Source organism: Bombus flavifrons, chromosome 12 (genome assembly GCF_040668555.2).
Source record: "Bombus flavifrons isolate JBK064 chromosome 12, iyBomFlav1_principal, whole genome shotgun sequence".
NCBI classification, from domain to species: Eukaryota; Metazoa; Arthropoda; class Insecta; order Hymenoptera; family Apidae; genus Bombus; species Bombus flavifrons.
In genome coordinates, this window is record NC_138453.1 from 11,792,281 (window position 1) to 11,817,847 (window position 25,567).

Below are 25,567 nucleotides of genomic sequence, written 5' to 3' on the forward strand. Positions count from 1 at the left end.
GTGTACATTTGGTCCTCTCAATTAGGGCATCAACTAATATCCACTTTGACGCTCGGATTTTACCAGCTACTAACAATAAGTATTGTAAGATGAGTATTTTCTTTCGATTAATTATCGATCGATGATTGTTAACGGAGATGTTATTAGGATTGCGGGAAATAAATATGTTATGCTTTTCGTGCAGCGAAAGGCAGAAGAACACCGAAATTTCTCCAAGGATTTTCCACATTGAGGTTTTATTCGCTATCTCGTTTCGTTCCTTATATCGTTTGGAAAGGAAAGTTTCCAGATGAAAGGTGGAAATGAGAAACGCAAATTGTTCACTCATCGAGAAATTAAGAGCGGCCTTTTATTCGCTTTCGACGACGGTTCATAGATGGAAAGTCGAATCCGTTTAAGGGGAGGAGGGATCTTCTTGGTACGACGTCGAATCCTGACAAAAATTCCTACGAACGTTCCGTACGCAAATATTTAAACTTCTCGAGACGCCGCCAGTCTCATTACGCGGCTCCTGCAGCATTTACCAGATACTTTCAGGAATTTTTGGCAGCGAAGCTGTGCTCTCCGGTTTATAAATTATTCGACTTTGACCAACACGAGGCTTTCACTCGGCTTCTACTTCACAATCGACGAATATTCCCCGTCGTTTCAAACGAGTTCTTGCGCCAGTGTTGGGCTTCGATTATTTCGGATGACATATAAAATGAATTTAGTCAACGTCTTTTGCATTTATAAAAGAATATTTAAAGACGAATACAAAACTTCTTTGCGAAATGACCGAAAACGCTTGGATAGCTTGGATAGCTTGAAACAAAGCGAATAATATGCAAGTAGCGGGTTTCCTTTTCCTTTTCATTCTAGTAACAAACATTCGTTCACCCAACACTGCCCTGCGCATTCATCCCGTGTACACTTTCTACCCTCCTTTCTCTTATTTTTACCTCATTCGCTTTTTCCGCTTCCTTTTCCTTGCTTCTCCCCACTCTCCTTTCTATCTTTCTTTCATTTCAATCTCATTCAAACATTTAGCAGAATCAACGCGCGATCTTTGCTGATCCAGGCGCGTTCTCGGTGTTTTCCGAATGATACGAGCGAATGATCCGTGTTTACTAGAATGGAGGGAGGTGAAGACGTTGTGGCGAGAATAAAGAACGGACAGGAGAAATTGGAGAGGAGAGGAGAGATCGGTCGCTCGAGCAAACGATCGAAGAAAGTGAAAAAGATACATTAGCTGAATTGATGTATCGCGAGAAGTCCCTGAATAACGTTAGATCGGTGCGGGTAAAATGTCGGATGTTTGATGCGCGCACGCGCTCCAACCTCGTTTATTAAGGCGCTCCGCTGTCTTCTTATTTGGTCGTGAAGTTTTTCTCCTCTTCTTTTCTCGCCTCCCTCGCTTCTTTTCCTCGTTTTTGTTGCTTTCTGAAAGGTTAGCAGGTTGGTGCGGACGTGATTTAATTAAAAGCTCCAATTAATTGCTGCCTCCAGCAGCTTTTGATTTAAAACGTGACTCCACTTCCTGTGGCCAAGCTGCTCACTGTTTTTGGCGTTCGGCTTTAAGGCTTTGGAACGCCCTTCGTTATCACTTTCGACGCAAGTACTTCGTTCTTGACAATTTCACGAGCATTCCGGTCTTACGATTCGAAAACCGTACGCTGCTTGTTTTTTACGTTAAACGTAATTAGAAACGATTCGTAATTAAAACCTAAGATTGCACATGCTGTAGGTAGAACGTTAATTCGGCTGATACGTTCCTTATCGGAGATGCATAGAAGCCAAGTTAGTCAATTTTGTCGCGGTCGATTTTCGTTTGAAAAATCAAGCAATAATTATATATTCTCGTGGTACAATTAAGTTATTTTCAGATAGTATAGTTAGCCAGTTTACTCTTCGGGGTGGCTCATTTGTTGTTAGTGGTACCCGTGCTATGTTAATGCGATATAGTTCATGAAATATTTGTTACAAAATTGAAACGTATAATGTTCGTATAATTTCATGTAACATTCCCGCGTTTGTGCTTTAACCACGATACGTATTATGCATACTAAACAGATCGTCAATGTTTCATAAATTTCACTTAGTAGAAATAAAATAGGGCGAAATGAAATTTACCATCTTCTAATTCGCTTGTATTATATCGACAAAGTTCTCGTTTTCTTCTCTTCCATCGTGTATTATATAATGCGTGTCTACGTTTATAAAAACACAGAGATTATTTACTTATCTAGTCGTTTCGAGCTTCGTACGAACTTACAAAGCTTCCGAAGAAGAAGAAAACAAGCAGCTTGGTATATTTGCCAGAAATATTCTCTTCTACCCGACGACTGTTCGTACCTCAAGAAAATATCTCTGGAAATTTGAAAAATTTCTCCTTCCAACGCATTAGTCAAACATATTCTCTCGTGCTGTACACATTTTAAGTTATATATATATATTATATATATAATTAAAGGTAAAGTAGTATAAAAATATATAAATAAAATATGTATTTAAATATATCGTAATAAATTATAAATTACATACTACAAATGTAACGTGATAAATATACTTGTTTTATACGAATATATCTATAAATTTATAAAGTTGAAAAGTTATAAAGATAAATTACGTCAAATATATTTCCTATCATAAACATCGCCAAAAAATTTACCAGACCTGAAGCTCTAATAAAACTCGAATAAAGAAGAACAGGAGACACTTCCAGTTTTACATTCTCCTGCTAACCTTTCGAGCGCAACCCTCGTTCACGGAATTTCGAGAGATTTATCATCCACTATGATCCCAATGATCGCCTGTAAGCCACCAACAAGCCAGAATTTCACAGCCAAAATTTCTCCCAACCCCTGCTATACACGTATGCTCGTACATACATACGCATACGTGTGCTGGAACGAACAGAAACGAAAAGAAGCCAGGACAGCTGTAATAATCCACGCATGGTCGCGGTGAAAGGCGTCGCAAGTGGTTGCGGTAAAAATCCGACGTTTCACCCGCAGCGATCTAATATTCCCTTATAGACCATGCAATCTTGATACCCGTCTTGAGCTCGTTCCTCCGGCAATCTTTCCCCTCCGTCCCCGGCTCTCTTTCTCTCCCTCACCGTTTTTCCCGTTCGGCTCGGTAGGTCGTCCCGACGCCCCGGTTGAGTGCGCCTCGGCAGTGGTGGAGAGTGGCGTTGGTTTCAGCTTTAACCCAAACCTCCGGCTGTCTTGGTCCCGTTGGTCCGCAGGTTAGAGTTCCTCCGGTCCTCCTCTGGAACCCACCGTACAAGAAGAACAGGAAAACAAAGACACTACAGACCTTCCCGCTCGAGCGACAATTACAGCTAAAATTGTCTTGCGTCTTGGCCAAGACCACTGTTTAACCCCTCGCTTTTTTCCCCTTTTTCTACCTTTATTCTTACTTTCCTTCTTTTCACGTTCCTTTTGTACACCAGCAGCCTTTGTGCATGATAATTGCTGGACATACACGCGGCTTCTTCCTAGAAACACTCGGCTCAACGGAGTAAGAAATGTAGGTTTGGCGAACGCTGCGAGTGCACCTGTGATGCGGTTTAAGACTCGTTTCAGGTGCTTGGGAAAGATTGTAGGTAGTTTGGAGGAGGTGTGTCGGTGGCTTTTACTGGAGGTTTTGCGGGCCGTACGAAGGAGAACGTTGTTTTCATGTACGTAGATACGTATAGGATTGCGTGCAGATAAGCTAACTATATATACATATACAAGTAAATGTGTCTGTGGAAAGGAACTGTTAAAACTTTTAACGACTTTGTCTGTACCTATATATTTTGTCAAACCACTGACATGAAACTACCATTGTAGTATTCTTCTACGCTCTGTATTCCGTAGTATCCTTCGTTCTAAACGCGAAACGGTATATATGCAAAAGAAAGGATAAAAAAAATTGTTGATCAACGAAGAGTAGGTAAACTTCCATCTATATCGGAATGCTACTCGTCGCTCGAACCTACGATGTCATTTTCCTCCCATAAAAACGCGAGTGGGCGATGGAAAATGTTACGATAGTGCCTTTGAAATCCGTCAATAGTCGACTAGTACAATAGCGTTGTTGCATTCGTCGTATTGGATTGTCGCGGGGATTCTGTTTTTACGAAGATAGGATATCTTGCTCTACGCTGGCAAGCACTTGTTGCCTTTTATGCCATTACTACGTTTCCATAGATTTGTATTAGTAACTAACCAGTACTCCTAATAATACGATAAGAAATACGTACATTTTATCTTGACAACGAAATATAGTGGACAGTGGAAACTTACTTACGCGAACTTACGCGAAGACGACAAACCTAATCCTCGAGAAACACGTGTCGCGATCAAGCATGGAGAACTTACCTGTTTTCGTGGCGAACGAAACATCCTTGGGATGATTGGTCTTGATAGCGTTCATCCGTCTGTTCTGAGGTCCCATGCCGCCAGTGCAGCCGACCCCGGGCGTCTGTCCAAGGCCAGGGGCTAGAGCACCGGATCCCGATGTAGGTCCACCCGACTGCATGTGCTGTTGGGTGCATCCCGGTGGCCCCATAGTGCCTGCAACCCCGGCCGCTCCCAACGGCGCACCCAGAGTCCGTACTCTCGGCTGTTCGACCGGAATTACACGGCGTCTCTTCTTCGGTAGCTTGGCTCGCGCCTGCGTGTGACTGTAATACATCGCAAAGTTGCTGACGATCACGGGCACCGGCAGGGCGATCGTGAGGACACCGGCAAGGGCGCACAGCGCGCCGACGAACATCCCTATGTAGGTTTTCGGCACCATGTCCCCGTAACCGACGGTGGTCATCGTGACCAGAGCCCACCACAACCCCAATGGTATGCTCTTGAAATCATTCTTCGGATTGTACTGGGTACGTTCCGCGTAATAGACCAGACTGGCGAAGATCACGATGCCAAGGACCAAGAAGAAGACCAACAAGGTCAATTCTTTGGCGGATGCGCGGAACGTCTGGATGAGGATCTTCAGGCCGGACGAATGACGGGTTAGCTTGAACAGTCTCATGATACGTATGATGCTCAAGAACTCGAGTATATCGGCGTTCTCCAGATGCGAGGCGAAACGCTGTAGCCCCAGGTCGATGTAGAAACTGACGGTAGCTACCATGTCGATCACGTTGACCGAGCTCTTGATGAACACGCACCGGTTCGGGCTCGCGGTAATCCGTATTAGAAACTCGAGAGTAAACCAGGCGTTGCACACGCACTCGATGTAGAAAAAGAAGTCGTGAGCGTTCGTATGCGTTTTATCCACCGCCCAGGAGCTGCCGTTCCCCGTGTTCACCGATCGGTTCACGATCACCGGCACGCGCATGTCCGGATGCGTCTTCAGGCAGAACGACAAGATCGAGATGCAGATGAACAGGACCGAGACTATGCTGATCACCTGTGGAGCATTTCGAATAATTTGATTAGAGGTGGATTGATCGTCAGGTTCGAGTTTGCATTGTGTTAGAGAATCGCTCGAGACATTTATCATCGTATCAAAACCTCTTCTCGTAGACGGTCGTAACTAACGCATCGTCCATACCATACTACGATCAAAGATATAATTGAAAATACCCACTTCTCCAGGGTATTCCAAACAGAACCCTAAAACTAAACGCAAACACTTCCAACAAATTGATCGGCGATAAAAGGATAAAGAAACGAAGAGTCGAGGACGTGATTCGAATCCCTGCTATTACTCGCGAAGAAGATATTAACGCATGACTAAAGTTTCAGAATTGCTTTTCATTATGAGCGTCAGAACGTGGACAATGTTAGACGAAAATCTGAATAGGCCATAAAATGTCTGGAGGGATCACGTTGAACCATGAAACTGAGATTATCGCGGGGATCGCCTAGAGGAGTACTAACGCACGACTAACTTTTATAGAAAATCCTGTTACCGTGGTTCCACCGTGTTTTGTCCTTTGTAACGACGTTAAAAGTTACGCGCTGTTGCGTGATCAGTACGTTCTTACCTCTACGATCGATTTTCTTCGGCAACAGCTTTTAACGTCGCTACGAAACAAGTAGTTACGCTAATCTTCGATACGAACGAGAATTTACGTCGATGACTCTTTTGAATGTGGCTATTATTAACGGATCCATTCTGTCACGCAGCGATTTAACGCGTTGGTGATACACGAACATTAGAGTTACTCTACAAAATGTCTGAGAATTTGACTGGTTAATCATAATTAAACGAAAAAAAAGACAATCTATGCTCGTGTTAAATAAAATTCCTATCGGAGATAATAACAAGCTGGATAAATTGTCGCACGATTCATTTTATGCTACCTTTGTGTTTCTTTGTACGACGTAATGCTACGTATTGTGATCTAAAATAATCACCGTGTTCCTGAGAAACGAACTGAGAAAGGTATTGTAATAATTTCACGTCAACTTCACGTGGACAGGATAATAGAACTGGAGGCGAAAGACGATAATAGTTGAAAGGGATCGTACAGAGAACACAGGTAAGACGAGATGAAACGAAAATAAAGCCGGGAGAAAAGTAATATGAAAAGTAAATTCCAACTACCAATTCCTGGATGTACTTTAATCGCTTCTTTGGCGTTGAGTTAGTTCCTCTTTTTATCATAAATAGTTTCGATAACCGACGGAGCGAGAGATATCCTTGAGAATATCCTGCGACGATCACGCGCACTAGGAAGATCGTGAATTATTACTAACTTTGATTAAAAGTTTTACGGCTATAGAATTTCAGCACAACGTACAAATTCACAATTTTTCTACAGCCAATTGTCATTTCGCCGCTCAATTTAATTACTTGTCTTTATTAACAACGAAAGAACAAAGATCAAGGATGCCTTTAGCCGAAACGGAAAACGTTTATTGAGATCTTTCTTTTCCATTCCGTGAATACTATCTGGTCTTACAATTGCGAAACCGGAATCCAACCTGTACAGAAATTTTATTCCTTTTGGATCATGAATCGCGTATTGGAAACCCGATAGAAGTTTATTATCGTGTACAACTTTTTCATTGAACGTAAACCTGTTTACAACGGAGTTGTGTCGTTTTGACAGCAGCGTACGACAGTTGAAAGTTTTCAGTTTGATCCACTTCTTCGTTTTCTCGCTCTTTGTCATAAACAGCAACAGGGGGAAAATAAATGAAAAGCTGTTTTTACGATGGAACTTTCAGAAGACGTAACAATGTGCCACTGCTTTATTAACCACGTTTAGCTACTTGAGCGTTTCACGAGAATTAAGATACGTGTTTCGTTTCTTCGTAGTAGTTCTCTTATTCCTAGTTTTATAAATCACCTGTGAATATCTAGACAGATTTTATTACGATTTTTATTTAATACGAATGACATATAGCATAGACATTTGTGCAAAAAAACGTTTCATTATAATAAAGCAACAATTTTTATACAAAATATAACGGAGTCGACTGTTTAATACATGATAGAAAATAATGGCTAGCTTCTGCTATAAATTTTAACCTTATTTATAGTTCGTTGTTGTGTATATTTTACGAACTACGTTTCTTGGTTAACCACGAGCGAAGTATGTTTAAACTTCTTACCCCGAAGTTTCTGTCAAACAAGTTGCCGTCAAACTTTTGACAGCTACCTAACATAATAACAGGACCTGACAAAACCAGTTCCTTTTTGCTTTTCTTCGTGTATTTATATACTAAAATTCGCGCTTAATAACAAATCTTCGTTTCAATCTGCAATTCAATAACAAATAAAATATTTAAATCCTATTTGTTCGTTGAAACGAGAACAAGATCGAAACGGGTGTATAAACTAGAACACCGTAACACGGTTAACCCTTAACTGCAGGCTTTAACACTTTTTTCGATGGCACCGAACGCTTTTAATGTAACATTTAATCGATTAATTGCTTTCACTTGGAAATTTAAAGCTACATTGAAAACGCATTGATTACTATCTCTACGTTATGTATCGATGTTATTAAAATTACGTATTATCCGAAATATCGATATACCGTACGTTTACACATTGCAACATGTTTATCTAATACGATTAAAGTCGTTAAAGTTTAATTCCAGCGCTAACTAAAATTCTGTTCCAATCGGTGTAGTTCTATCGTATTGTCCATCTTGTCTAGAGAAAACAAATGTATACACATGAAAAATATACAAAATATAGAAAATATACAAAATACAAGTATACGAACCTTGGCTGCCAGCGAGGAGTAGGGTTCATCGAACAGCGACCACATCTGGGGCTTGAGCTTTTGCCACCACGTGAGAGTGCCCTCGTAATATGCCTCCTCGAAACCGAACTTCCTTGCCAGTTCCTCGTCGGTCGGCTTCTCGGTATCGAGGTCCAACCTGTCGAGGACTGTCAGCGTTTCCTGCGTGTCCCGATGCTAGAAGAGCGGGTCGGGGTGGAAGAGAGGAAGGATGCAACAACGATCGTTATTCGTACCTGCGAAACTCTCTCGTTCTCTCGAAGGTGCGTATTTTTTTTTTTTTTGTTTGTGCATTTCCTCGGGACACACATAAAAAAGCGCGTGCAAAGCGTACGTGAATGTCCACATATCGAAAGAAGAAAGTCATTCCAAATTTCGGCTACGACTAAATTCTAGCTGGTTTCGAAACTCACGATCACACCGTATGTTACATCTCGTTATTTCTATTTTACGTTCTTCCTGTTGCTATTACCTTCTCGTCCGTAATTCGTATTATGCGTGGCTGGAAAGTTGCTGCTACACGTTTCGAATGCCGAAACGTGTAATTGGAAATACTAATAGGTGAACGGTTATCGGAGAGGAAGCGACAGGAGAAAGAATGCCGCACAGTCAGAAATAAGGTTTGCGGCCCAGAACTTAAATTGACTACGACGATATTGTTCTATCTGGCATAGACGTGTCTCGACTGTTTCAAACAATAGATCCAAACAATCTATTTGTAGATATATGACAAGTTTGGCCAATGGCGAAAATACGTGTGCCCTATTTTTCACGTCACGTCGCGTCAACCAATCAGGCCGACGTTCCTTTCGCTAGCGAAGTTTCCAGCCACGGAATATGCATGTATCTCATGGTGGTGAAAAGCATCGTGGTCTCGAGTTACCCCACGTGGCGCATTTGTTCTGGCTGCCACGTGAAATTGCCGGTTTTATAGGGTAAATGGCACTGCGCTCTGACTTCCCGCGGCTCTCCGAGTATTCTTCGGCACACTTCCAACCAACCCACCGGTTTCCTGGATTCCTTTGTGCGAAGAAGTCCCTGGACGATTTCGCGTAGCTCTGAATCATCGTGTTATTATACGTCCGTGTGTTTCTTTATTGGGCGGCGACGACTCGAGGGACGAACTCGACACTCGGGGACAATGGAGAGATGATTCTTATAAAGTATCGTTTGTTCGAGCTTTCGCTTTCTTATTGCTAATTCGATGCCTCGCTTTTGTTCGCCAACAGATTGGGGGAGTACAGATCGTTTCGCGGAATTGGTTGTAAATAACGTGCAGGATTTTGCCGAAAGAAAACGAGGGAATTATGACCGAGATTGTGTTTGAATGAATATACGAGGCTTTTATTAGATTTATCATTGACCTTTTCGGTGCTGGGTACTCTAGGCACGATCCTATCAACGACGATATTCGTTACGATCGTTGATACAGGATAGACCGTGGATGTTTCTGCGAATTCATACGCGTTTTACCCTCTTTCGGACCAACGATGCTTTCTTCTCGACCAGACCCTAATGAAACAAGATCGCTTCGAAACCAGCATCGTCTTTACAGGCATTATACGGCATTCGCTCTCACATCGAAGTCACTTGCGTTTCATCTAATTCCTAGAAATTCACGATACCGTATTTTATTGCTAATAAAATGAAATATCTCTTTGCTCTATAAAGGATGAATACGTCATCTATAAACTGCTCTTTTGATCCGGTATTTCTTTTTAATTCGATTCTCATTTGATGCGATGACGATGACGATCCAGCCTTAATAGAGCAACCAGCCTGCGACTATAGCAAATTCTTCCAGAAATTGGACGTATAACAAATGCAAGTAACAATGCGCGATCGAAGCACGAGAATTAAACTCGTCCAATTCCCTTGCTTCGAATTTGCATACGCAAACATTCATTGTAGCTCACAACTAGCAGCACATTTGAATGATAGGGGGAGGATTTCCCAAGGGGACACATGATTTCATCAGTTTCCTCTTTCACCTGGCGGATCATCGGTCCACGCTCCTATTACCGGCTGATAAACAAACTGTTAAAACGGGTCGTCCCCTTACGAGAATCTCCTTTAATTACGAAATTCGAAATTAATAGAGACGAATGAATTCCAGTCAGGCAGCTTTTAACTCTTGCAAACGCGAATGCTACCGATTCTTAATTTAAACAGAAACGAAGATAAGGGGCAAATAAAGAATTACGCTCGAAAGATCGACGATCCGACCTCGGTCAACGGGTTAAGGATTGCCCAGATCAACGCAAAGTACTCGAAGCTGCCAAGTTTACGCGTGTGATCGCATCGAAGCGCGAACTTTCACGCTCATCCATCGTTTAGCATACACGCGTCATATTAGCAAAAATTTCCTGTGCGAGCAAACTCGGAAGCTGCTATCGCTCGTTACACTGTCACGAAGAAGGTTTTTGTCATTGTATTACGAGTATTTCGCGTTGATTATGGGAATCCTTCGCAATTCGATAAATCAAGGGACGAGATTAACTTGGACCAGGCAAATAGAGTTGCACGAGCCATGTTTCACCGCATCGTTCAATGAACTCGCCCATTGGGATTCGCACCTTCGTCTCATGATTAATCCTAATCACCGGGAAATTCGATGCCGCTTTTTTTGGCCGGCCTCGTTTCGTCGGGTTCCAACGGGAATTCGATTATAATCGCTGCTCGTTTGCACGCCGCGGCTATCGACGAGATTGTTTACGTTAATTGAGCGGAACCGATCGACGTTCTAATCGGAACCGACCTCGCCTGTCTTTTTTCGAATCGTCCAGTCAACGACTTTGGCGATAGATTCGAGTGATTTTGTGTTATTTATGTTAGTTATATCTGCGAGCATTCGAAACTAACGGTCTACTCTTTGAATATGAATTAAATTGCTTGCTTTCAGAGATTGTAGCTTTTACCGATCCTAATTTTTGCTTTGAGATTTACCGTACGATACTGTACTAAACAATTTCAATTAAACTTTGGTTAATCTGACACGTACATCTGTTTGTATAATTCTTTATATATTAATTTGAAACACCGTGCACGAAAAAGCCAATAATTTGCCGGTTGTTATACTTGTTTTTGCGTCAAAACGGCTCTGCGGCTTCGCGAATTTGAACTGTTCCCTGCAACGGAAGCGCGTTGGCGGCTAATTCCATCGTAACGAAAGGATTAAACTTCTGGATTAAATTCATTAATTCTAACAACTTCTTCCAATATTCTGATACTCGTTTAAAATTCGAAACATTTTAATGTAAAAGTAACGTAAAAAATTGTAGCAGGAATTTCTTCGTGGAAACAGAAGACGCAACGCAAAAGCTTCTTATTTACAATAACCCCGTGGATTCGTTGTATGGCCTTAATCGAGCACGAAGATCGATAAATTCGTTTCACAGTTTCCCATTAAGTTTTCCATAATTCACGTTTCATTTCTGTTCTCGGCTTTACGAGTTACGACCGTATCGGATTACTGCTTTGCAACAAAGAAATTATCGTTTGAACGGATATTATTCGGTTTTCATCGGCATTTACGCGCCTCTTTCGCGGATCAGTAGAAATTTCTGAATTAATTGGGAAATTTCACGGGCACCGGATGTTTACACCGCAAAACTGAAATCAATCGGCCAAGAAGATTTCATATTCTAACCATGGAATGGTTAAACGTTCAATCGTTTCTTAAATATTGATATCACAAATTATGGTAAGAACAAATTCAATGGATGATAACAGCTCGTAAGATGCAGAGTCTACGACAGCTTTTCGTACATGCAGAGCAACCCGAGGCAAGTAGGGAGAAAACACCGGATAACGGAATAATCGAATTGGCAAACACGGACGTGCAATTCCAGGAATATTTCTGAGGTACCATTACTACTTTGAAGCTAATTGGACGCTGATTGACAATTTGGATAATGTACAATGTACGAGAGACTCGTGGAATGGTATGCTACGATTGTGGCGAGCAGCATTTGAATATTACTGCAAGCTTGTCGTTACTGGATTTTGGCGAATGCGATATATCAGAACCGGAAACCGTCAAGGACGTATATACACGACCCCGATTAGAAGACGATATAGGGTACGCGATCGTGCAGTTAATCGGCTAGAAACGCCCCTGTCGACATCGAAAATCCCTTTAGACGATCATTAAAATCGCTCACGACGTGTTCGTAAATTTTCGAACTCTGTTCTATCGCTTTTATACTCGCGATAGTAGAAAAGGACCTTATACTTAATGTAGTTACGTATTTTTCTATTTCATATTAATCCATGTAATTAAAAAAATTTTTTTTTTATCAAAACTTTCTTTCTTTTCTCTATGGCTCCGACGAATACAACTCTTTAAGCGCAAATATGTTAAAGAAAACGTGTCAGCGATTACATGGCAGTACATCCTCGCTTGATCGTGGTGTTCGTTAACGATTGATTCTAACGTTGATTAATAATCTAACATTTATCTATATAACTTATTTTTGATTAATTTCTGGAATTATTATCAACTCATAGGCTATTACGCGTCCACTGATATTAGGCATTTGCACGCGTGTCTTTGAAACGTCGCAACAGCCAGCTAAGAAGATCAGTTAGATTTTTAAATATTTACAAAACAATGGAAAACTACGAGTAATTCGCCAGAGTTACACAGGATTCTTCGCTAAATTATATTCTCGGATCTAATCTCGAGATTCACGGAATCTTGCCCGCGCAGCGCAATAGATCTACATATTCTTCCGTTTCCCATAAAAATCCTTTCTCTTGGTCTCTTCCGCGCGATAATTTAATAGGTAACAATACTAAAAATGGCTACACATTTCCGTTATACAATCAGCTTGCTTGCGAACGACGAATTTGCAAGTTTTCTACTATAAAATTTCAAAACAATTCTTGGCAAAGCTAACGTTTCGCTCTTTCAGAGTACCCTAATTGATATTTGAAATTTAGACATTGTTAGTAACTTTGAGATCGGGTCACGGTTCTAATATCTCTCGAAAACTTGATATTTGTACTTGTACTTTCATCAGAAATCGCGAAATAATGGAAACTGTTCCCGAGGATTGTCAATATTGTACGAACATTAACGACGCTTACGTTTCGACAACCATTTACAAATGAATTCCATTACTCTAATTAAATAATAAATTTATCCGGCGCACACAGAAAGGTAACGCTGTTTACGTACGTGTCGTATTACGAATGATGAGATTTTATCGTGTTCGTAGCGACTCACAGATAATATCTTAATCTTCTATTGTCACGACAGCTGCATGTGCACACTCGTACTATAATGTGGTCGCCATGATTTATGGCCATGTGTGATGAAAATAATAATGTGCATATTATACGAATTATGTTTACTACTATTGTTTTAACTACTTTATTTAAAAAACCACTATTTTAAGACACTATCTGAACGTGAGAATTTTATTCACAGATACCTGTTAGAATCAGTAGCTTTTTCAATATTTCAATAATTGGAAGACTCTATAAAAACAAAAAAAGGATACATGTGCATCTTTTTCCAGAAATGAAATACATACGCTAACAGCCAAAAGTTTACAGTTATTTGTAGTAATTACTCCACATATAAATTACTGCTTCCAATTTTTCCGTCGATAGTGTAATATCAACTCCTAACGTCCGATTCTTTCTCCCTTTGTTAACATTTATTTGCCTCGTTGCCCTGATACCTTCGAGAAACCCTCCACTCCATTATTTCGAAAAAAAAAAAAAAAACGATCTACTGCCCGTGAAACAAATAGCCATATAAATTCCAGTGAAATATTCAGTGCCTCGGAAAAATCGCACCTTGTTACTTTATTTATATCCACCGTCACAAATCAATGTCGTTTAATCAAACCCCAAAGATGTCCTTTGCCCTGCGTTCTATAGGCGCCTCGACATAAATCTCTCGTTTCCCCCTCACCTTTTTCTCCCGATACCCAACGACCAACACGGGTCGAATATGGTCAAAGCTGCAAATGGTCACCGTTTGGTCCAGACGTCGTAAATGGGTCAAGATGGATAATCTCACGGGATAAGGCTTGGAGACACTCAATGAACGAAGTCGAGGAGAAAGTAAGTTACTTCATAGTATAAATCGAAAGTGAAACGAAGGGTGAGAGGCAAGAAAAAGAGGAACGACGACGAAACGGTTTCATTCAGAGAGGAAGAGAATAAATTTGTAATACTTCGGTCCATCGGTGAAGAAGTAAGATTCGCCAAGTTCAATGGTATGAAAACGAAAAAGAATATTTCAGATTTGCTGCAATTATGATAATCGAGTTACTATTCTTTGGAAACTTGCCCGACTGCTTACTTTGACGATTCTGCTATTTTTTTCGCAAAAAAAAAAGAGAGAGAGAGAGGGAGGGAGGAAAAAATAGTACGACTTACGAAAAAGTAAAGCGATCCGATAAATTCAATTTTGTTTCATAGTCGCATCGTATAATACAATTAATTACGTTTTGCCATGAGTCTGATATCGGTGTCACATCTTAATAGCGAGACGAAGGAAACAAAATGCAATTTATTCGATCGGTTCGTTTCATTTGCATACAACGATCGGTACGCATCGGTATTTCGTAGACCGGAAGAACGAAATTTTTACAGATTTTTCCTAGCTTTCGATTTTCTTTCGTACTTGCATCTTATGAATGTGCACGACAATGGATGCATCAATTCGCTCGCCTCGTACACGGTGTGCTAGTTTCCGCGAATCGATAATTGTGCGTGTACCGTAGAATTTAAAACGGAGAAAGGAACGAGAAGAATCTAAAAAACATGTAAGCGGGTCGAATCCATGTTAAATCTATCGTTTGGTAACATATTACAACGTTTCTGAGTAGATTAATTTCTGAATAATTTCGAAGGATGATTTTAAAATAATATTATTTGGTATTTTGTCTGACTCGTAATAATCGTCGGAATGTTAAAGCGAACGAATTTCATCAGCAAATTAATACGATTGTCACTGATATTCGTAAAATCGATAGATATACACTGGTGAAATTGTGGAACAACGAATGTTGAAAAAATTTACAAATGGGACATCGCGATTTTATCGATGGAAATGATTCTTTTTCATTATTAAAGTAGGAATTGTTCGATTCGACTGTCTCGTTGTTTTGCTGAATCAGTTGACCGAAATAACGACCACAGAGAGAAATAATTCATTATTTTATCCGTGTACGCGATTTGTCGCCTCCTTTAAAATTGTTAAGGGTATTAAATTAAATTCATCCGACAAATGGCGAATATTTAGAATCGTGTAAACGAAAATTTACACGATCGTGGTTCTGTGTCTAATTCTCGATTAAACGAGCGATAATACGATAAAACGAATAGAATACACGTCGATTATATTATACAAATTGCATTATACGAGCGGTGATTTTCTATGTACTGGTGTATGTACACTATTAATTAACGAACGATAGTATTATTAATGATTAAATAAAATCGATGACACTTGTGTCACATCGTTTGCGTAGTGCAATGCTTCGTATTTGCGATTATAGATCTAGATTGAATATAAAACGATATTATAAACAGACGTAACAAACACATTCCCATTATGTGGTAAAAAAATCAGTATTTACTAGTGTGATCGCGGATGCAGATTAAGCGATACGATCATATTTCTATATTATCTCCTATGTTTAAGCACGTGGACAAGGAACAATATTTATAGTTAAACGATAATTACATGTGCTTTCAAATTACTTAACTCAATCGAGAATAATTTAACCATAACAAATCAAGTCACTCGATATCAACGTAGAGTCAAATTTACGTAAACTCAAAAAGCTTCTAACTGACAAGTAGAATTGTATCTAACATAATCTAACAATTTCCAATTTTAACTCCGTAGAAACGCTGATTCTTCGTCAACGACGACGATACGTCTTAAACTGGAACGCGTATTTGAAAAATCGCGATCTCTCGTCCCTTAATCTTGCACCCGCGATCGGTAAAACCGCATCTACGAATAGCTAAGTGAACACGACAAAGAAAACTGAAAGCTGGATAGATGTGCGCCGATGCTTATATACCTGGGTATATGTCATCCAACAACATGGTTCCACCTGATTGGAGTCGAGTCCCCAGAAGTCGAGTTCCTCCTCGAACAACGGTCCGCACACATCGGTCGGATAGTGGAGCTTCCCTGTGCGATAGTAATTGAGCACTTGGGCGAAGACCCCCGGATGCCTGTCGAAGAAGTATTCGTTGAGGATCGGGTCGTAGTTACCGAGAGCCTCGGTCAACTTTGACAGTCTGGTCGCGGGGATCTTCTTCAGGGTCGCCTTGTACGTCTCGTGCCGGATACCGCCCACGTTCAGGATCACGCGGTTTTCCGAATCCGTGTTCAGGATACTCATTTTGATCGCGGCTCTGCTATCGCCGGTTCCGACTCAGAGAAACCCACACGGCCTGCAATGAAAAATGAAAACACGATGATGGCGACGCGTTGACGTTGATGGAACTGTTGTCGGTGCTAAGAGGGTGGAATTGTTCAGCCACGAGCCTGGAATTCCTCGCGTCACGCAATAGGGCGCCAGTTTGCGGGTTCCCATGGCTTATCGATTCACGTCTGTCAAGAGACCATAAGTCTGTGACAGCCTGGCAAAGTCCATCCCTCATAGTCGTCTTTGCTTTCCTTCGCCTTTCACCGAACCGTATAAACTAGTTCAATTCCAATCGTAAGTTGTATAGGGACGTAATTATCTATATCATTAAATTACCGTAATAAGAAAAAAGAAAATAGTTTTCGAAAGAATTCCCGTCACTAAGTTGTTCAATCGCTGAAGCAGACTTACAAGATAAGCATCCGTCGTTGACTAACGCAAGAGGACAAGCAAGATCTCTCCAATCTAAGACTGTTTGCCGGTAGCCTCAAAATCTTTTACCTATCGAGTTATGTACATCCTTGAACATATATATCTTGTCTCTCGAGAGCCCTTCAGCGTTTCTTTCAATTCCATTCCTCTTTCGTTTATATAGGCTTGCGTCTATCTGCTACCTTACAGTCAGTTATTCAGATCTTTGATACTGTTCGATGTCCGACAACTTGATGGATCTTTGTTTGCATTTTTAACATATTGACAATAGAAGGAATTTCATATTTCGTGCACCGTTGTTTGTTTTAGCGTGATACCATAGCGAAGAACTAAAATAGTTCAAGTACCGCTTGCTATGATATTTCATAAGATTGAGTATTATTATTTCTTAGACAAATGAAAAGATCTTCTACTTCGCATTTCGTTCCATCTATTTTGACACTAGAAACGACATCCGCTGTCAAACGGCGAACGTCATTTCACTCTGATTACAAGAATCGAAAGGAATTCAATGAAAGAACTATCTGTTTTCGATGCACTCGATCAAATACTAAAATGATAGAAACGTTGCTGACATTCCCCATTTTCACTGGAAACGAATCCAGAAAGCACTTGTGTAAGGTTCGATGTCCCCATTCTCCGTGTAAGCCGATTTCCGCGTGAATCGTTGCCAAGAGTCATCGAAATGGCACAATCGAATGCCACTTGCGATGACGATGCCTAATCCAAGAGATTGGAATCGTGATTCTATCGCAAGAAGCTGGTGAGCTAGGGAATTTTGTTGAATTTAAACGTCCTAGGTTATCGTTTTACGTTATTTCCGATGTTATTGCGTACATTTTACTTTTAAAAAATTCTTCTAAATTTTACTGTATATTTTTCACTATTGGAAAAAGCTTATAGTCGGTAATACACGGTACGAGCGTGTGCTATATGCAAAAATAAGTCGAGAAAAGAGGAAGGATCTTTCTTCTTGCAGCCTTCGTTCCTGAAAAAGTCGAGTTTGAAAAATCTGCAATTAACGCTCTTCCCATGAAACATGTTTATGTCCCGATTTTTTCGAAAACGAAGTCTTAAACGGAACAAATCTTCTTCTACATTTTTACAAGTATTTTTACACGTAGAGTAGATGTTCTCGTGTAATTCGTTTTCAAAATATTTGATTTACCAATTGTTGTAGAGTCACCCCAAAACGGTTAAAAGTTTGAACAATATCTTTTATTCGATTAGAAGCTCGTAGACGTTTTTGAAGATAAGAACGTGTATTTTCACGTTGGTATTTTTTGTTAATTAAGTATTTTAATTAGAGTTTCGAAAATTACTTCCTTCGACAGCCACTTACTACTTGTCAATAATGAACGACGTATCACAAACTTTCAAGAGCTTCTAAAAGACAACTGTGTAAAAGACAAGTTCTAAGTACAACTGTTGGGTAATTTGGGACGTATACAGGATGCATTAGCATTGTAATATAAATATCTAATTTCTAAATTGTATTTAGGAGGAACGATATTTCATATGCGTCAACTTAATATACAAGATTTTATCTACTGTACGCACAAGATAAAGTAATTTGTAACCGCAATCTTCTATACGACCTTTCCTCTGAGATAGCCGTGGTATTTCCACGAAAATAACTATCATTTTTCATTCACGCGTTTCAAGAGAAGTTCAACCTGCTATGAAAAGCGCTATTACAAGAATTGCCTATAGACACACGCCACCTTCGTTATGTCAAGATACACAAGCTCAGCCTTTTCGACGGCTCTTTAAAAAGAACGAAGGCGAGCAAATTTCTCTTTTGATTTTCAATTTTCCCACGCGAACCACGTTTCTCGAAACGCTTCTCGCGAAAACGCTTCAAAAAGGAAATAAGAAAATCGTACGCGTTCGGCAAATCTACGATCGTCACGAATGGGTAGAACCAGCAAAACTCTCTATCGAGTACCGCGGTATTCCGACAAACGGAACTTTGCATTTGTCCCATGCTCGATTCGTACCGTTACGATATCGAACAGCCGCGTTTCTCTGTTAAATGGAAACTTTACGACACCACCAGAGAATCAACGGCAAGTCCGTACTTTTTGTCAGTTGGTTTGATTTATAAGGATATCGGTCATCGATTACGCGCAATTTAATCCTCGATCCTTTGTCAAAAACTCTTCGTTGTTTCACAGGGCCGACGAGGGCCAAGCTTTTTTCCATAGGAGGTGAATGGTAACGGGCCATGATCGACGATCGCGACGAGATTCCAACGAATTTGTCACCATTTTTCGTTACTTGCGAAAAGTCAAAGATATTTTCTCTTTGACAGAAAGTACTCCTCTTTTCACGATGAACGAGAGGCAAGTCTTTTCACACGGAGTATAGTCGTCTTGTACGACGCGATTGCTATGAATTTCTGATCATTTTTCGCGACGTTACGCCGTGCCTTGTCGATTCTAAAGGTGTTTAATGCGTGGAAAATGAAGATTCCGTCTGTCCCTTTTTTTCTTTCACTGTCTGGCTACACTTCAATCGGAATATCGATATTTCCCCTCGAATGGAACGTCGCGAAGATAGATGATTCCGTCGAAAAGCCAGGAATATGGCAAAATTGCGGACATTCTCCAAGCTGTGAGTTTCATTTTAGTAATACTCGATTCTTTACGAATGCTCCGGATTTTCTACATTTTATTTGTATCTAATGTCTTTTATTCTTTTTTTATTCCAATAGATCATAGATTGTAGATAAACGGATATACAGGGTGGTCCGTAATTGGTGGTACAACCGAATATGGAGTGATTCTACGAGAGAAAATAAGCCGAAAATATGGAATAAAATCTTTTCAAACATTTTACTCTGTATTCTCGCCTAATCTTTTCTCACAGAATCAATCTGTATCCAATTGTGCCATCGGTTACGAACCACCTGGTGTATACATATTTTTTAATGTCTTATTGATAGTTTGACGCAGATAGAAGCGGTAAAGGGTATCTATTTCAAAGTACATAGTATACTTCATCGTATTTCAATGGGAAATTTATCCAAAGATTAAATTTTCTTGGTCGAGTTTCTGGTTTCGGACGAGAAAGAAGAGGAGGGTTATAAAATATGTTGGTGCTTGGAGAAATATCTGTGATGCAGCGTTCAGCTGCACGTTAAAGTATACTTAAATGAATCGAATTCGTCTAATATTTATATTCACCTAATATAATATTTTTATAATCCTATGTATTCCAAGTTATCACTTTATCGAGAGACAAAATCCAATGAAATCCCCCTGCAAGTTGGCCGTTTCGATTCTTTTAATTTCATAGTTTTACGACTCGTGTAACGTGTTCTTATATTCCTCCGTGACACGTCGAATTTCCCGGAAGTTTTACGGCTCGCGAATATTTTCTAATTATACGCTTTCGTGACTTCGCCATTGACGTGTGCATATTTAACAATTGCGCTTAACTGGGACAAACTAAAAATACAAACTTTTTATTCCTGCATCGTGTCCAAATCCTCATCTTCAAATGCATGTTACCTCTCTGTCTAATTTAGCACAAAAATGAGTCCAACTTGGCTGATAGCCATAGCAAAAGCGAAGTGGCTATGTTCGATAGGTATCACCGAAACTTGCATAGGAAAAGCAACAACGGGAATAAATGGGCAGAAGCTGAAACTAAGCTACGTAATCAATTGAAATATTTTATCTACAATTTTCAACGTTAACGCGAGAGGTAAAATGATCAAAACTCGTTAAAGAAAACGATACGATCGTTCTTTTATTCGATGATTTTAAACGATCATCGAACGTATTACTGACAAGCGTCACGATGGAAAATCAAATGCTTTCCGAAATTATCGAAGTATTGATGTTTCGCACGGACTGTGAAACCTTCGAACTATTGTGACATTATTTGGTTTGTTAATTCTAACGCATGACAAATGGATTGATCGATGATGAAGGAGAGAATGTGCTTTAGAGCTCGTGACGTTTACCAACGACGTGACGAAGCTTCGATATAACCAATTCTGCATTTGGTTCGGTGTTTTGGATTTCCCCAATTTTCATCTTTCGCTCTTACGTTTGACACGAACGTTGACGAATAAATTGTTGAACGTGAAATATACCGTACAAGAAATTACATCGTATTTCGACGATTTTACAATAAATTAATATACGAATTGAATTTTCCAATCTTAAGAGCCCCCATTTTTTCCCCAATCCAGCGAATTCCATTGCTACTAATGTTTCGTGGTAGGAAGAAATCTCCGAGGGAGTATCGAGGTTGCTGGAATCTCCGCCGATAGCGAATTACTGTCACAGACTTGATAATACGTGACAGGATCTCTGGGAGGTTTCCATGAAACCGTATCAAAGGAGCTATTGAAGTGACATTCCAATTCCGTTCAACCGTGATTAATGTATTAACTGTCGACCGATCCGATATATGATTTCTTAAATACGTACACCTGTAGAAGAATTTTTATAAAGAATACGATAAGAAAATGAAATGTCATCGGAACATATTCTAATAAATACATAGATCAAATTATTAACTCTCCAGTTGCATATTTTCCTTCTTTCGCAAAGAGCAATTCGAAAAGCACCGCGTATTACTTTAGTTCGCAGTTTTGCATCCTTCGGCCATGTCTAGGTCGCATCAAAAGCAATTTCCGGCAGCAGCCAAAAAGCGAATCGCGTAACTCAAATTCGTTGAACGATCTTTACCTTTTTCTCCGCTCTCTTGCGAACTTTCGTTAGGGAAAAAGGAAAGGCCTCGCTTTAATCCAATTCCGTGCGAAACGAAGTGACGCGACGTCTGTACGTCGATTCGTTTGAAATATTTCACATCGAAAGTTGCCGCGTCGACGTTCATTTTTATCTCAATTCGATTCCGTCGTTTCATCGAATTAAAGTTAATTGAAGTACTGTTGGGCGCAAACGATACAACCTACGGCCGTGGTAAAAGTTCAACTTTGATCCTCCAGTACGAAGCTTCTTAAACTCTGGCTTGCGTAACAGAATTACCGGATCGTGAAAATTTGTGCATCTGCCGCAACGAACTACACCAGCGAAATGAAAAATGTCAATCATCTGTTACTAAAGGATCATGAAGAATTCAGCGAGTTATCAATCGAGATAGATATGAAATAAGAGCTTTTTAAAAGATCGGTTAAATGGATTTTTACTCCGAATTAGTACAAAATTTCCAGTAATTTCTACGATGGTCCTAGACACGCTTGTAACGTATTATACTACGTATTTATCGCAAAACGACGTCTTTATCGTTCAAGATTGTATAATTATGATACAATATTAAATCTGAAAAACGCGTTATATCAAATATTCGGTCGAGATTGAATTCTTTTGCAAACTAAACAATCATATTTATCTCGTCAATACGCTTTGTTCTAGTAAGTGGTGAATAAGCGATAGAATAGTAAATATAACAAGGAATTGTTTGAAATCAAACTTCTTGGATTAATTACCGATCTACGTACATAACTGGGGTCACCAATGGAGAAGGTTTAAGAAACGTTGCTCTAGTAATTCGAAATCGATTCCTTCCTACGAGTATTTCTTTCTTCTCGTTGTAAAAGGACCTCTGATTTTGTAAATAGCGCGAATAACGACATTCGTGCGGTTCGTACCACGTCGTGCTCGCTCGAGAGAAGCAATTACGGAACCAGGTATTCGCAGTTCCGAGCTTTCGAGCCTCGAATCGATCCTTTATTTGAACAACTAACTAGGAATTGATTAAGCATCTTGTATCGTCTCGGTGAGCATGTGTCGTACAGTTACACGTAATTGGAGTCTCCAAGAACATATTATATGGGATAAAACGATCGAAGGATGAATAAGAGGTTGGATGGATCGAGCGAAAATGCGTTTTGAGTGAAATTCTAATTAATGCCACGGCGGTGTCTTCATTTATGTTGAATTGACAACTTTTGCATAAAAGCTATTACTTTCACTGCCTTTTAGTAATGATAGTAACAATATAATTAAATTAACGTAGCGATAAATATTTTTTATTACCAGCAAACATCTAGTCGACTTTCGTGCTCCAACTATATGAAAGTAATCACTGCGAGTTTGTACCTTAATGCAGACGGAATTTCCGTATTTTCCAACTGGCTTGGAAAATGCCTGAAAAGCAGCTCACGACACGACGTGTTCTTCAGGCAGCAACTTTGAGAGGGCTTTCATGTCTCCTCTTAAAGGAGTCGCACATACACCGTAACCAACAGAAAAGCACCCTGAGGCTATTTTTCTCGTACACCGTAAGATTGTTAAAAAATCTTCCGGTTCGAATAAACTTGGTTTAAACGCTGTTAATGCTATATTCCCGGACAGTTTAAACTTTCAATAGAACGGTACAGCGATGTGTGCGTTTTTAATTAACCTTTGCCCGCGATTCGTCAGATACGGAATTCGTGGTTATTGCCAACGTTTTATGTCGCTACCATCAGTGGCGGAACAACGAGAATTTTTTACAAACTGTTTCGTGCATCGCAAACGATAATCCTGTTTACGTGGAATTTTTTTACGGCATTGAAAATCTTTGTTACGTTGTTCGTGAAAATCGAATTTAGTACAAAAGCAGCCCAATTATTACACTTCGTCATTTTCATTGACGTCACATCGTAAACAGTATAAATGACGGTAAATGGGTAGGTCGAAAAATTATTTTGGATTCGGTCCAGACTTCTACCTTTCGTTTATATTTTTCATTATCTTCTGCGGTTCTCTGCCACATGTAAACGACCTCGTAAATCAATATGACCACCGGCTTCTGCGGTTCTCAGTTCAGCGCGTAGTTTAAATCGTAAGAAACTTTAGATATCGTGGGCATAGAGAATTAGCTGGCTGTAATGGAATTTCGTGCTCGTATCGTGCAAAATAGTTAACAGTTTAAAAGCAACGTTGCAGATATAAGGCACAACACGTAAAATCCAAATGTTCTAATGACAGACGTAATTCTAAAATTTAACTATTGCAATTGAAATGCCTTAATCGCTGATAGAGGTTAATCCTTGCTTCAAATATTCTATGATACTAAATATATAACACTTACGTTCCTTCGAAACCGATCGAACCAGATAACATAATATAAATTGCCCTCATTCGCAAACAAAAGCTCGCAGGAAACATTAGGAACTTCTTATCGAACGAAACATCGACAAAGGTACAGTCCAAACTCTTAATCTCCATAATGTAATAATAAACGTTTGAATCTTTTCTTCTTTCGAAATCCACTTTTCGCAATCGTTGTAAACGTTGACGAGAAGAAAAGAGCAAATTGCTTATAAACGTCTAACGAGCGGCTTACCTCGAGCGCTTGATACTTTCCTCTTGAACGAGAAGCCATTCAACGGGTTTGTTATTTATTCGATCGTTTTATTCGTCCAGCCCTGGGAAACTCGTAGGGCGCCCCCGCGTTGTACCGGGTATCAAATATTCTTAAAATATTACAATTTCAAATGTCGCCGCGCAGCCGTAGCTAACACGGTTGAAAGTCAATTCGCAAGTCTATCCAGAAATTTTCGTGGGCTGGTCTAGTCTCTCTTGAAATATTCACCGCTTCCTCGAGCATGAAACTCGATGTACGCGATCTGAACTCCAACACGTTTAACCCGTACATTGAACCTATTTTCTGCTTAAACGCTTATCTATCTCATTACCGTAATCCGCAATTATCAGATTACCTAGTAGATTTACAATTCGAGATTCCAGTGGCTCTTGCCGCGCTTTAATCACGGCCCCCTTTCCCGGGCGCAATGCCCACTTTGAAGCAACTGCGGATTTATAGGTTAACGTGCGGCTCTCAACTTTAAAAGAAGCCACAAGAATTTTTACATCCTTTTCTTTCTCTGTTTATTTTTCTTCCATGTTTGTGTACATCTACGTGTAAAGTAAAGAATACACGAAATACGGGGAGAGGGAGAGGGAGAGAGAGAGAGAGAGAGAGAGAGAGAGACGACGGATAATGATCGAACGAGGTATAAATAGAGAACGGGAGAAATACTGCTCCGTGGATGGTCGTTAAATTCCAGATAAGGGAAAACTAGACTCAAAGGCTGTGCTGCCCATTACGATAACCCACAAATGATAAGCAAATATTAGTAGAAGGTTTTCGCTGTTTCTAGTTTGTACCATTGAGCAACTCTAATACATAGCGTAGTCCAATTAACGCAATAATATGAAAATGTGAAAATTACTTCTCGGTTCCTATTCCATAAATATCAAGGAATTCCAACTTCTTCGCATTCCCGTGTGAAATAAATTGATCGTACAAAGTATTCGTCGAGTCATTAATTACGATTAAAACTTTATTCGTCGAGCAATATTTTTGAAATAAATATGTTGCGTAATATTCTCGCAAGCTTCTAGAATAAATATCGAATGAACGAAAGAAATATTCGCGTTATTTAAAATACGAATTCGAGAAATATCAAACCGCCCCAATTTCCCCCTACATATTAAACATTGATACGTCATCGATTATAAAAATGATAAAACTACAGCCAAATTATAAATAGTCATTGAGGGTAAATTACCGA

The 25,567-nt window shown here is 39.9% G+C and overlaps 1 protein-coding gene across 2 annotated transcripts in view; it reads right to left on the bottom strand.

Moving 5' to 3' along the window:
- Positions 1-750: 750 nt before the first annotated feature.
- The window catches only part of LOC138185639 (potassium voltage-gated channel protein Shaw), a 34,809-nt gene continuing 9,992 nt past the window's right edge, over positions 751-25,567 (bottom strand). The window contains exons 2-5 of one of the 2 annotated variants that reach the window (XM_069124746.1): positions 16,240-16,618; positions 8,168-8,362; positions 4,350-5,391; positions 751-3,252 (exon numbers count right to left, since the gene is read on the bottom strand). In XM_069124746.1, the coding sequence (XP_068980847.1) occupies positions 3,188-3,252; positions 4,350-5,391; positions 8,168-8,362; positions 16,240-16,566 (1,629 nt within the window). In that variant the 5' untranslated portion in view covers positions 16,567-16,618 and the 3' untranslated portion in view covers positions 751-3,187. The remainder of the gene's footprint in view (positions 3,253-4,349; positions 5,392-8,167; positions 8,363-16,239; positions 16,619-25,567) is intronic. The other variant, XM_069124747.1, reaches the window with a different exon arrangement.